This window comes from Callithrix jacchus, chromosome 14, assembly GCF_049354715.1.
Source record: "Callithrix jacchus isolate 240 chromosome 14, calJac240_pri, whole genome shotgun sequence".
Classification (NCBI taxonomy): Eukaryota; Metazoa; Chordata; class Mammalia; order Primates; family Cebidae; genus Callithrix; species Callithrix jacchus.
In genome coordinates, this window is record NC_133515.1 from 85,986,603 (window position 1) to 85,999,309 (window position 12,707).

The following is a 12,707-nucleotide window of genomic DNA, read 5'->3' on the forward strand; positions in this document are numbered from 1 at the left end:
GGTTGAAAAGGAGTTTTTAAATGGGCAGCTGCTACCCTTAGCCACAGGCAGGATTCCCATGCTCAGCTTGAGCAGAGAGATGGGCTTCCTCTAGAGTTCCCCTCTTAACGAAATGGCTCTCCACTGCCCAACTTTAGCTTGTTTTCCTAGGAAGAAGGTTGCATAAAAAGCCTCTTCCCATGAAAGCACTGCCTTCCCGAGCGTAGCGACCAGCCTTGAGCTTTACATGGCAGTGACTTTTCCTGCCGTCCCCATCCAAATTGCATTGATGGCTTTCCTGCTACCTAACTCAATTTTCTAATGCAAAGGAAAGCAACCCTGCCTTCTTCACTCACTATCTTATTTAGAGATGCTTCCCTATCACTAGAGTGCTGGGGTTTTTACAATCCACACAAACAACAATGCATTGCTTCAATTATTGTCTATTGCATGTTTTGGGGTCTTCTTGATAACAGCAGATTGAAGCACACTTGGCTGGTTTGCCCTTATTAAACCATGAAGGTCACTTCTCTTCCAGGGACCGTAATCAGCGAGCCCTCTCTTCTCTCCCACAAATGCATCTCTTCCAGAGCCTTTTGCAATTATGGCTCATTTCTCTAGGTTTCATATGGCAGGCATCTGAACAGAATTAAAAGCATGAGCACGTGCAAAAATAATCCGCTTCCCAAGATAGTAAATGCTGAGAAGTTCTATATTAGAACACACTGTGAGTGCTGACTGGCTAGGGCATGATTAACCTAATAGGCTTAAGCTCCACTTGCCATCCACATCTGTCAGGATGGGAGCAAAACACAGGCCCGTAATCCACCAGACTGGGGGCCTTCAGAATTGTCCCGCTGCTCACTAACAGCAGAGGACTCCAAACTTAGAACAACAACAGGATGACAGGTACCACTCCCTCTTCACGTTTGGGCCAAGAAAATACAGAAAGCTGGTTCCAAGTTTAGGATATTGTACCATGGACTTCAAAGGATTCTGGCCTGAAAATTGCCGGGAAGGACTAGTAAGATTGCCTTTTGTGTCTATTTCAAAGATGATTCTTGGAAAATTGTGAAGGCTGTGGGTGGAAGATCACTATGAGCTGAAATCATGGGCTGTACACCTTCACACAGTGACATTGTAAACAGTGTTGCAAAGAGTGGCATTCAGTTCTTGAAAAAACCCAAAGCCATTCGGCCAGGATGTCCGGGTGGCAGTGAAAGAGGTTCCATCCCTCTGCTGGTTAAAAACTCCACCTGCTATGACGCTGGGGAGGGCCTGGCAGAGGAGCAGCCAAGTTCCAGGAGGAACCAAACCACAGCTAAAGGTCTTTGTCAGCTCATGAGAGATCCTGCTTCAGGCGAAAGGAAAGATATGGAAGGACTAATCCCAGGAACCAAAACCTCTTCATCCCAGCCCAACAAATCACAAAGCCACATGGCTAAAGACATTCCGTTCAAGACACAGGGTTCCCATGGATCTCAAGGGGCAGAACTTTCTGGAGATGAGAGTGAGGAAAGTAGTACCCAAGATGATTCCAAGTGGAAAAGGACACCAAAATGCCACACGTCAAGCGCACAGAGCCACTGCCGCCAAACCATCCACAGTGCTCATGGGTCTGAAGGCAAAGTGGACTTCCCGGAGCCGCTGGTAAAGGCCCACCAGCACGCTTATGCCTATCTACACTCCAGCCTCTCCAAATACGAAGCAATTCTGCGCATCATCCATCAGGCCACCCAGACCCGGGAGCTGCTGCAGCCCATGGTCAGCTTCCTGCTGCTGTGCTTTGAGGAGATCAGCCAGCTGTTGGGGGAGATCTCCAAGGATGGAGAAGTGCTCCTGCAGGAAGTTAGGGAGGATCTGGCTTGGCCTTTGAAGAAAAGGGAGCCCCAGGAGCAGCCAGACCTCCTGCAACAGCTGCTGCAGTACACAGTCAGCAAGCTGCAGGTGCTCAATGGCACGGTGGCCTTGCTCACCAGCAGCTTCCTGGAGGGCTCCAGCAGCTACCTCCACTCCACCGCAGCCCACTTGGAAAATAAGCTGAGCACAAAAAAGAATGTGGATGAGTGCGTCCTGAGGGCTCTGGGGCAGCTAGAGAGCCTCGCAAGTGGCTGTGGTGACCCTGGAGTACAGGGTCTCCCCTTATGCTCAGAGGACAGTGGCATTGGTGCTGACAATGAGTCTGTGCAGTCAGTGGACAAGCTAGGCAAACAAACCAGCTGGGACCTTGCACCAGATCCCAAAGAATGGAAGTCAGTGACTTTGCCCTACACAGAGGCCAGGCAGGCAGGACACACCTGGCAACAAAGTTCATTCTGTATGGATTCAGGCCGACCCCAGGACTGCCTGTTCTCAGGGGTTCCTATGGCAAAGGTTCAGCCACAAGCACAGGACGAAGCAAGGAGCCCCTGCCTCTCCAGCACAAACCCAGAAAATATCACCTCCCTGCCTTTGGAGCTGGAAACAAGCACCCCAAGTGATTCATTTGGGATTGGGGCCCCTGTGGAAGCACATCTTTCCAAAACCTCCAGACTGATGGACACTCCATCTCTTAGTGACAGCGAGGACAGCAGCTCAGAGGAAGAGGAAGAAGAAATGAGCAGCATGAGTGTGTGTGCATGGCAGGTAAAAGCTCCAGATTCAAGGCCACGATCTTCACCTGCTGACTGGGAAAGTCCATTTCAGTCCCACTCCAGGAGGCTTAGGAGCTCCCAGGCTCAGGAAATGATTCTGAAGATGAAGAAAGCAATCAGCGAAAGGATCAAGTTTGTCCCTGTGCCCTCTGGGCACCAGGACTGGTCAGAGGAGGAGGAGGGGAGAACAGCGGTCCCCTCAAGACCTAGCACGGTCAGTGGCAGCAGGAGGGCCCCCGAGAGGCAGAGGAGGTCCCAGTCAGAGTCGAGTCTACAGAGTCACGTGGAGGACCCCACCCTTCAGGAGCTTCGAAGGGTCCAGAGGGACCTCAGTCAGAAGCTGGAGGCATTTTATGCCCTGGGCACTAAAGGGCGGGGGCAGAGCCAGGAGCAGATTCCACAGCCCAGGGCAGCAGCCGAGTGGCCCAATGGTGCCTGCAGGGTCAGTTCAAGCAGTACCACCAGCAGGCTCAAGGCGTCCCTCACCAAGAACTTCAGCATTTTGCCTAGTCAGGACAAGAGCATCTTGCAGAAATGCAGTCCCCATCCTGAGGACAAACAGGGCAAAGCTGAGAAGCTTCCAGATGCCACCCTATCAGGAGAGTTCAGTGAGGCTGCTGGGGCCAAAGACTGGAATGTCAGGGCCTGTCCCACCAGAACATCCGTCAAGAAGCTCATTGAAACTTTCAGTCCCATGGAGAGTCTGAGGACGCTGGGGGACTCCAAGGACTCTGAGGAAAGTCCCTACCTGAGGAATAGCATCATGCCCCCCAGATTTCCCATGTCCAGGGGGCTTGCCCCTTTGTATCCGAAGCCCCAAATTTCTCCAGCCTCAGGCAGAGAATCTCTCAAAATGGGCATAGGCTGGAAGCCCTTAGCACCTATCTTTCCCCCTCTGCCTAAAGCAGAAGCAGCCAAGAGTGAGGAGCTCAGCTGTGAAGTGGAGGGGAACCCTGAGCACCTCCCTCCACCACCCCTGGAAGTCCTGATGGACAAATCATTTACTTCTCTGGAGTCCCAAGAAAGCACCGAGTCCACAGAGAGCTCTCCCGAGGAAACGCAGGAATCAGGGCCAGGAGAGGCTGGCCCCACCAGGAGAACATGGGCTTCCCCAAAGCTGAGGGCCTCTGTGAGCCCCCTGGACTTGCTGCCCAGCAAGAGCACCGCCAGCCCCACCAAGCCTCGCAGCACAGAGCCAGGGAGTGGCAAGAGCAGCTGCCAGCCCAGGAAGCCAGCCCTGGACCTGAGCCACCCACCAGCCACTAGCCACAGCCCAGAGGTGAAGGGTGGGACTTGGAGTCGGACAGAGAAGGCCGCCAGCCTCTCCAGGCAGCCCCGGAAGGCAGCTGCCTGGCACCACTCCAGCCCTCCATCCGGACAGAACAGGACCTCAGAGTCCAGCCTGGCCAGACTGAGGCAGAGCCGAGAGAGAAGCCCCGCTGTGGGCAGAAAAGACTCTCCCACGAGGACACACTGGGTGCCCCAAGCAGAGAAGAGGCGCCGGAGCCTGCCCCCCTCTTACAGACCTGCCCAGCCAGGCCCCTCTGCTATGCAGACACTCCCCAGCCCACCACTCAGCCCTGGAGCTTCCAGCCCACTGGTGAGCCCCAGGGTGCTAAGCCCACCAACCACAAAGCGGCGAACGTACCCACCGTGCCAGGCCAAGCTGCCCAGCCCTCCCCCGGAAAGCCCACCCGCTCAGTGCAAGGTCTCCAGCCCTCCAAGCCAGCGCCCAGAAGCAAGCCCCCCTTCCTCAGTTCCCTCCCCATCACCCCCAATGTCCCCGTCTCAGGGGCACAAGGAAACAAGAGACTCTGAAGACAGCCAAGCAGTCACAGCCAAAGTGTCTGGGAACACACATTCCATATTCTGCCCGGCCACCTCCTCTCTGTTTGAAGCTAAATCGCCACTCTCAACAGCCCACCCACTGACCCCACCAGAGGCTGGGGGCCCTCTTGGGAACCCAGCAGGGTGCTGGAGGAGCAGCTCAGGGCCTTGGCTGAGAGCAGACTCACAGCGGAGAGCAGCTCTGTGTGCCCTCAACCCTCTGCCTTTCCTCAGAAGGACAGCTTCTGACCGCCAGCCGGGTGCCCGCCTGCAGCCTCCCAACCCCACCAGCACCTCCTGTGAATCCCAGCCCGGCCAAAGCAGGTAAGCAGTGTCCTGGGCTCACCACCCTTCAGCAGCTTGGAATAGAGAGGAACAGAGCAAATGGGCCTCAGGATCCTCTGGGTCAGTAGTTTTCAGACTGCACTCCAAGAGAAGAGGCAGTTGGGAAAAAGAGGTATAGCCGGGGCAGTTCCAGCTCCCCACTCTCCAAGCTTGAGTTTACTGTAATCTGTTACACATTCCAGGTTCCTGAGAAAGATTTTAATTGAAAAGAGGCCCTGCTGTGTTAAAAAGTAAAATTGAAATGAGAACACCTGGACACAGGAAGGGTGCACACCCGGGCCTGCCGGGGGTGGGGGGCGAGGGGAGGGAGAGCCTTAGGACAAATAGCTAATGGGGCTTCAAAGCTAGATGACGGGTTGATGGGTGCAGCAGACCTCCATGAAGCCTGTAGACCTATGTAACAAACCTGCACATTCTGCACATGTATCCCGGAACTTAAAGTACCAAAAAAAGAAAGAAATACATCAAAAAATAAAATAATAAAGTTCAAAACATTCAAGTTAGTTTAGCCCCACATACCTCAGGTTTTACAGTGGGGTAAACTGAGAGGAAAAGACCTGCCCCTGGGGCTGGCCCTTGGGCTCCCGGTTTCTGCCTCACTGCAGGAAACCAGCATCTAGTTGGAAGGTTCTCAGACGATTTGGTCCCAGCACAGGTTTAAACCCTTTAAAATTCTTAAGAGCCCAAAAGAGCCTTTGTGTGTGGAGGCTGTACCTATCAATGTTTACTGTATTGGAAGTTAAAACTGAGAAATATGTAAAATATTTATTATTTTTTAAAGAAACGTTACATGTTAACACAAATAATATACTCTTACAAAAAGTGTATGTTTTCTTTTCTTTTGTCTACTTGTTTTTAAAGCTTTTATGTTAGGGTCATGGTCACATATATAGGTTTGCTATATGGGTAAACTTGTGTCACCGGGGTTTAGTGTACAGATTATTTCATCACCCAGGGGATCATGACCCAATAGTCATTTTTTTTTTCTGCTCCTCTTCCTCCTCCCACCCTCTACCCTCAAGTAGGCCCGGGCTAAGGATAACTAATGGCCTCTAACTCCATCCATGTTCCTGCAAAAGTCATGATCTTGTTCTCTGCTGCGGCTGCCGAGTACTCCATGGTGTATATGTGTCACATTTTCTTTATCCAGTCTGTCATTGATGAGGCATTTGGGTTGATTCCACGTCTTTGCTATTGTGAACAGTGCTGCAGTGAACATCCGCATGCATGTGTCTTTACAAAAAGAGTATTTTCTACAACAAAAAATTGAGGGAAAAGAGTAGCACTGTCTTATATTTTTCAAATCTCTTTAACATCTGGCTTAATATGAAGAGATAACTGGATTCTCAGCTCTGTTTCCTTAGTCAATCTGTTGGGATCTCATTCCTCACGTAGTAGACTCTGGGATCTCTACCCTACATTCACAAGAGAATGAGTGAGAAGGAGAAGTGACATCTTAGTATTATGATGAAAATACGAGGTCAACTAAATAGTTTTGACCTATTAGTGTATCGGGAATGACCAAGGGTCCCCAGACCACACTTTGAGAACAGCTAGTCCTAGAGGCATGGAATATAAATGTGTGGCTTCCTGTATCCCCGAAGACCTGGCTCCACTTCTCCTCTAACTTCAAAAGTTTGTAGAGTGAGAGAACAAAAGTCTTCATGAGTGCTGAGCACCAGAATCCAGGGATGGAGCTGCTACTTCTCCCTAGGGCAGGCTGACTTCCAAGCGTGCCTTTCTCATCAGGGAACAGATGTGCACGCCATTGGCCCAGCCATGCCGACAGTCCCAGACAGGCAGCCACGATGGGGCACGAGTCAAAGTGCAGCCATCGCATGGGCACTGCAAGAACTCGGATGCTCCAGTGGTTATTTTACAGAATACATGGAGAAATGTACCTTTTCTCAAACTGTGACGCAGAAACAAAAAAAATATCTGAGGTCTATTAGAGAAGAACTCTTATCAATGCGTCTTGATATCAGATCAGACAAAGCTCAGCTACCATCCGTCCTTGCTATCTGTGTATAGCCTACAACTGTACAAATCAGCAGTTAAATTTCTGCCAGTGATATGGTTGCAGACTTCACGATCTGTCCGGGCACAAATCGTAATTTTTTACAAAATACTCGGCAGTCAATTTTAAATAAAGATATTATCTTGGGAAAGTTGTGCACTATTACAGTTAGATAAACTTCCCCAGCCACTTGAAAGAAATGAAATATGGATTATTTTTGCAAGAATCTTAATGTAACATTGCTCTTTTCTTAAATCTAAAATGAGCTTCCTACAGTACCCTGGTTTTCATCTAAGAAGCTCTATAAATGTTAATGCATTATTCCTTACTCCAGCCACTTATTCAGTTATTAGATTTCAAAAACTGCCCTTCAGGAGAAGAGCTTGAGAGAACAGGCACAATAAAATGACATTAATTAAAAACACTAACATTTTAAAACAGCAGGAGCAATAATAAAGTAACATAAAATTGTTCAAGAAGAAAATAATGCCCTTCTCCCAGGCTTCTCCTCAGAATAGGGAAGCCCAGAGGTTGTTTTATATCCTGAATCTCAATAATTGGGGCAGAGGCGGTGGGGAGGAGACAGTGGCTTGAAAGACAAAGGACAGTTAGGCACAGTGGCTCACACCTGTAATCCCAGCACTTTAGGAGGCCAAGGAGGGTTGATTACCTGAGGTCAGGAGTTCAAGAGGAGCCTGGCCAATATGCTGAAACCCCATCTCTACTAAAAATACAAAAATTAGCCTGGCATGGTGGTGCACGCCTATAGTCCCAGCTACTCAGGAGGCTGAGGCACAAGAATCACTTTAACCTGGGAGGTGGTGGTTACAGTGAGCCAAGATTGTACCATTGCACTCCAGCCTGAGTGGGAGAATGAGGCTCCATCTCAAGAAAAAAAAAAAAAAGAAAGAAAGAAAGAGAGGAGAGTTCATAAACAGAGGCTCCCCAAAGTCATGTGGAAGTTTATATAGTAACTCACAACCATTCCCCTGCCTCTTACAACACCACACAGCTCTAAGCCTTTCCACACTGTGAGCATATGATGGGAAAGTGCTCATTCCCCAGCAACCCTGCTTCCAGGCATAAAGCTGGCATCTGGGAGCAGAAACGCACCTGCTGTAAACACACCAAGCCTTTGCCACCCTGTGGATGGCAAGCATTTTGTTCTGCCACCCTGTGGATGGCAAGCATTTTGTTCTGCCACCCTGTGGATGGCAAGCATTTTGTTCTGCCATCCTGTGGATGGCAAGCATTTTGTTCTGCCATCCTGCATCTGGGGAAACAACACCAGGAACTGAGCACATGATTCCCCCCAAGATCATGCAACAAGCCAGTGCCAGAGAGCCAGAGACTGAGAACGGGCTGTTTCCCCAGGCAGGGACATGCACCTGCAGGGACACAAGCCCAGCCACGATGCCTTGCAGCAGAGGCAGGCTGCAGATTGAACCAGCCTGCCCTTCCAGACACCCCATGCCAGGTAGGAGCCCTCTTTGTAGAAAAATGGATGATGTTTCTATCTCCTGATCTCGGGGCCCTGGGAATTGGGAACAGGCCTTGGAGGCTTACTCAGGAAGCTCAATTACTGAGCTAGCAGGGGTGCCAGCCTCTAGGTCTCAGGATGTTGGGGCACTGTGTGCATTGGAGAAGGCTCCAGACTTTCTCCCCTCAATGTGATGCTTTCAGTCCTTGCCTGACCCAGACTGCCCAGGCACATGCACTCTGCCGCCTTTACTCAGCCTCCTGGATTGCACTGCCCAGTGGGCCCTGGGCCCTGAACACCTGTAGGGACCTGTGATGGGGCCCGAGGCCAACTCTGGTGCGACTGCCTCCATGGCACAGTGAGTTGGGTTCCTTCCTGTGTGACAATCAGAGCTGTGTGCTGGTCTTGGCGTCCATCTCACTTAACCTGCAACTCCCACCACCCGCCTCGATTTTGTTCAGATCCAAATGCAAACGTATTCTCCACTGGTTTGGCATCCCACATAAGTCTAACCTCACAGAGCTGAGCACACTGCACCACAAAGCTCACAGATAAGGCAAGAATGTGCGGTCATGGGCAGAGAGAAGGGCCTTCTTGCCTGTGCACGTGGGGAACCACAGTCCTGTCCTGGCCCTGAGGCAACAGATTGAGAGCTCTGACCAAGGCCCCATAGTCTCTGTAGGACAATAGTGTGGTCCCTAGAGCCCCTTCCTAGTGTGACTCCCCATTCATTCAACAATGTGGCACCACAGAATCGCCACCCCTCAATGGAGTACTTACGCTATTAATATAATAGTACGCCAAAGGTCATCCGTGCTTCACCCAGTATTGATACCTATGAATGCCTGATGAGATGGGCACTATTATTACTTCCATTTTATAAGGAAGGAATCTAACACTCAGAGGGATGAACTAACACGCCACAGGGGACACAGCTAGTAAGCCAGAGAGTCAGGACATGAACCCAGGCAGCTAGCCTCTAATCTCCCCCGGGGAGCCTCAGGCTGTCTTGCCAGCAGACGGCCAGGGTGGCTTCCTGGGCTGGTCCTCTGCTAGCCACAGCTTGCTCCCTGCTGGGGGCCACCCCCCATTCTGCACTTCCATGCATGCCAAATTCCATGGAGGCTCCTGTGGGGGTCCCCTCCCCATGCAAAGCCCCCTCTAGCTGTGTCGCTCCGCAGCTGGGAAGCTCTGTTCTAGCCAGATTCGGGGCCTGGGCTGGGTCGAGCTGCTTGCATTTTTCTCCATTCAGGGAGAGGGTGGCAGCTGCGAGAAGCTGTTTTTTTCCTTGTTGTTGTTGTGTCGTCTTTAATTCAACTGGTTAAGCTTAGCCCTTATTAAACAAAGTGCTTTAAAAACAAAACAACACAAAGGCCCAGCTCCCAGAGCTTCTGAGAGAGTGGCTTTGTTCAGAGCAGCAGGATCCAGGGCTTCAGGGGAAAGAACAGGACTCAGCCTGTCACCCCAGCGCCCGCAGCCCCCGCCCTGCAGACACAGCCAAGCAAGCCTGGTACAGACGTCAGAGGCCCTGCTCCAGGGTGAACAGGCCTGTGGGAGAGATCTGGGGAGGGACAGAAAGGGAGAATGGAGGAAGGGGATGGGGTGGGAAAGAGCAGCAGAGGAGGAGTGTCTGACCTGCCCTTGTCCTTTCTCTCAGCAGCAGCAGCAGCAGCAGCAGCAGCAGCAGCAGCGAGGAGAGCCCTAAGAAGGATGCAGAGCCAGGGAGCAGCCCCTGTGCCCCTGAATTACAGGGCAGCGGCAGGCATGCATCTCCCCCAGAGTTCTGTGTGCTGGGCCACGGGCTGCAACCGGGCTGACAAGGGGGCCACACTTATGCCGTCAGCCCAGGCCACGTGTGACAGTCAAGTGTCCAGCCTGACCCAGAGGCATAGCCCCAACAGGAGGAGGTGTCCTGACAGGCTGACAAGGGGGCCACACTCATGCCGTCAGCCCAGAAGGCCAAGTGTGACAGCCAAGTGTCCAGCCTGACCCAGAGGTGGTGGGCAAACCAAACTCCTACTGAGGCGTCCTGGAAAGGCTTGGAAGATCCACTGCCCAGTGGGTCTGCTGAATTTTAAACAGTCACCGGTTTCAGTCCCAGATCCTGCTCTGCCTTGGAGTTCAAAGGTTCACCAGAACTTTAGACCCCACAATGACAGTATTTAATCCTTCAAATGCTGGCCTTAATTTGTTGCATGCTTGATGGGGTTTTACCTGGGTTCGTTCCATGAAATCACTTAAGCCTCACAACAGGGAATAAAGCAGACAGCATTCTCTAGTTTTGTGCATATGAAAACCGAAGGTGTGGAGAGGAGGCCCCTCTCAAGTGTCCTGCTGAAGGTCATAGAGCTAAGAAGAGAATAGAGTGAAATTTTGCACAGATGAGTCTGGTGCTAGAATCTCTCTGCTCTTTTTATTACGTTCCACTGCCCATAGGTAGCGTGTCACTCCACCTGCCTAAAGCAGACGTAGGTGCACAAATGATTGGAAAGCTTCTTTGTTGTAAGGTTAAGCAGTGGCACAGCATTGAAGCCTCCACTGAGAGCTTTGTTTGGACGTTCATGGTTCCCAAAATGAGAAGGCTGAGTGAGCTGGGATTAAAACACACAGCCCCACCCACCCTCTGTCCTCTCCTCCTTCCCAAGCTGAGTTTCAATGTTGTAAACTTAAAGCTGGCAGCTCACAATACCAGCCACACTGACTCTCGGCCTAAGCGCGTTGCAGATGTTCTCACTGCCCGACGTATTACGTGCTTCTCGACTGAGTAGGGTGAACCAAGCCTCCCAAACAGGTACCCCATTCTCCACATGCCTTGCGTGCTGGAGCTCAGAAGACAGCGTAGGTAAGGCATATACACTCACACGCCAATCCCCTCTCGGAGGCTTCTTGGCCAACTGTCTTCCCAGGTCATCTTGCAGAACTTCTGCTGGAGTCAAAATCAAAGTGAAAATAGTTGTTCATGCCAAAAACCTGCTTCTGCCAATGAGCTAGATATTTGCGGCAGATCTTGGAATGTTTCCACTGGAGGCTGTGGTATGCGTTCTATTTAGAAAAGATTTTGCAGTAATTGAGTGATTCAGTGCCCGCTCAGTGGGTTGGCAAAACACAATGATTCTTACCCACCGGGGTACAGCTAAAGGATGATCCTCCAGATCTGCCGCAAAGCTCATTTTTTTAAGTTTGGGGAAATTATAGACCTCAAACCCATTCTTGCTGAAATAGATTGTGGGCTCAAAAACTTGTTAAACTGAGTCCCTAGGGACTACAGCGACCTCCCCCAGAGCGAGGCTATGACTCTGAGTAAATGAATCCCACCTCAACTTGTCCAGTTATTATTCAAAGGCACTCAAAGAACAGCTGATTAAACTACCAAGAGCGGCCACAGCCCATCCTTCTGCTGGAAACGCACATACCCAGCTATCTGCTCACGTGTGTTCCTGTTGCCACCCTCATCTCAGAGCAGTGCTCAGGCAGTGCCCAGGCTGGCCGATGCTAGAGCCAAGCCACACCCACCTCTGGGTGGACACTTGAGAGCTGCCTGGGCTGCAGGCAATGCTGGGAAGTCCAGCCACCCCAGCAGGGCAGGGGCTGAGATAAGCATGTGAGAATGAACCAGGTTCAGGTATCTTGCCCAATAGAGATCTGGGCATTCTCCCTAAATGATTGGGCAGGCCAACCATTGGGTTACCATGGGGTGAGCCTTAGGTTGGCTGGGCACTGAGCTGAGTAAGCAGGAGACACACAATGTGGGCAGCCTTTGAGGTCTAGCTCACAGGTAAGTGGCTTCAGGTGGGACCGCTCAGAAATCAGGCCCTGCCTGGACTAGGATTTAGGGGCAGGATTCCTGGAGCTCCGAGGAAACCAAGCTGTTCCCCAGCTGCAGGAAGACTGGAGTGAGATACAGTGGGTGAACCTGGGGTATCATAAGGCGGTGTAACCACAGGAATCATAAAAATTTTAGTTACTGGAACCAAGATATGAAGTAGAGCGAGACCAGCAGTGAGGGGAAGCAAGGCTGAGTCTCCAGCCCAGGCCTCCTTCTCTAAAGGGCCTCATCTTAGAAGTCCAGGGCTGTGTAGAAAGTGGAAAGGGGGGCCGAGTGCCCCCCGCTGTGGCCATGCAGGCTAGCAGGGAAAGCAGGGAGCCAGGCAGAGGATTCCACCACAGAAGGGGGCAGTGTCATGGAGATGATGCAGGAAGGTCCAGAATGAGTGCTGCTTTCCATGGGCGTGCATGACAGGAAGCTGAGACTGGAAGTTGCCCCTTGCCAGGCTAGGCTGGTAAGCAGCAGTAAGTGCCCCCCTCATGTTGCAGGTGGCAGATGAGGGGTATAGGGCACCTAGGTTCCTACCATCAGCTGTGGAGATGCCCGTGATGCCTCCTTGTCCCTCTGGAAGACCTCCACATTTGCTTGGTGCCAACATGT

At 51.4% G+C, this 12,707-nt stretch overlaps 1 protein-coding gene and 1 long non-coding RNA gene across 3 annotated transcripts; one reads left to right on the forward strand and one right to left on the reverse strand.

Moving 5' to 3' along the window:
- Positions 1-814: 814 nt before the first annotated feature.
- PCARE (photoreceptor cilium actin regulator) lies at positions 815-10,557 on the forward strand. Of its 2 annotated transcripts, none has more exons than XM_078349605.1 (2): positions 815-4,763; positions 9,939-10,557. In XM_078349605.1, the coding sequence occupies exons 1-2, from the start codon at positions 1,090-1,092 to the stop codon at positions 10,096-10,098; spliced, it is 3,834 nt and encodes a 1,277-aa protein (XP_078205731.1). In that variant the 5' UTR covers positions 815-1,089; the 3' UTR covers positions 10,099-10,557. The 2 variants fall into 2 exon arrangements, with proteins under 2 accessions (XP_078205731.1, XP_035128810.1); XM_035272919.3 differs by having other exon boundaries at positions 9,951-10,557.
- LOC144579328 (uncharacterized) lies at positions 5,535-12,707 on the reverse strand. The gene is made up of 2 exons (XR_013526700.1): positions 12,633-12,707; positions 5,535-11,207 (listed from the first exon to the last, which is right to left on the reverse strand). It is a non-coding gene; the product is annotated as an uncharacterized LOC144579328 (long non-coding RNA).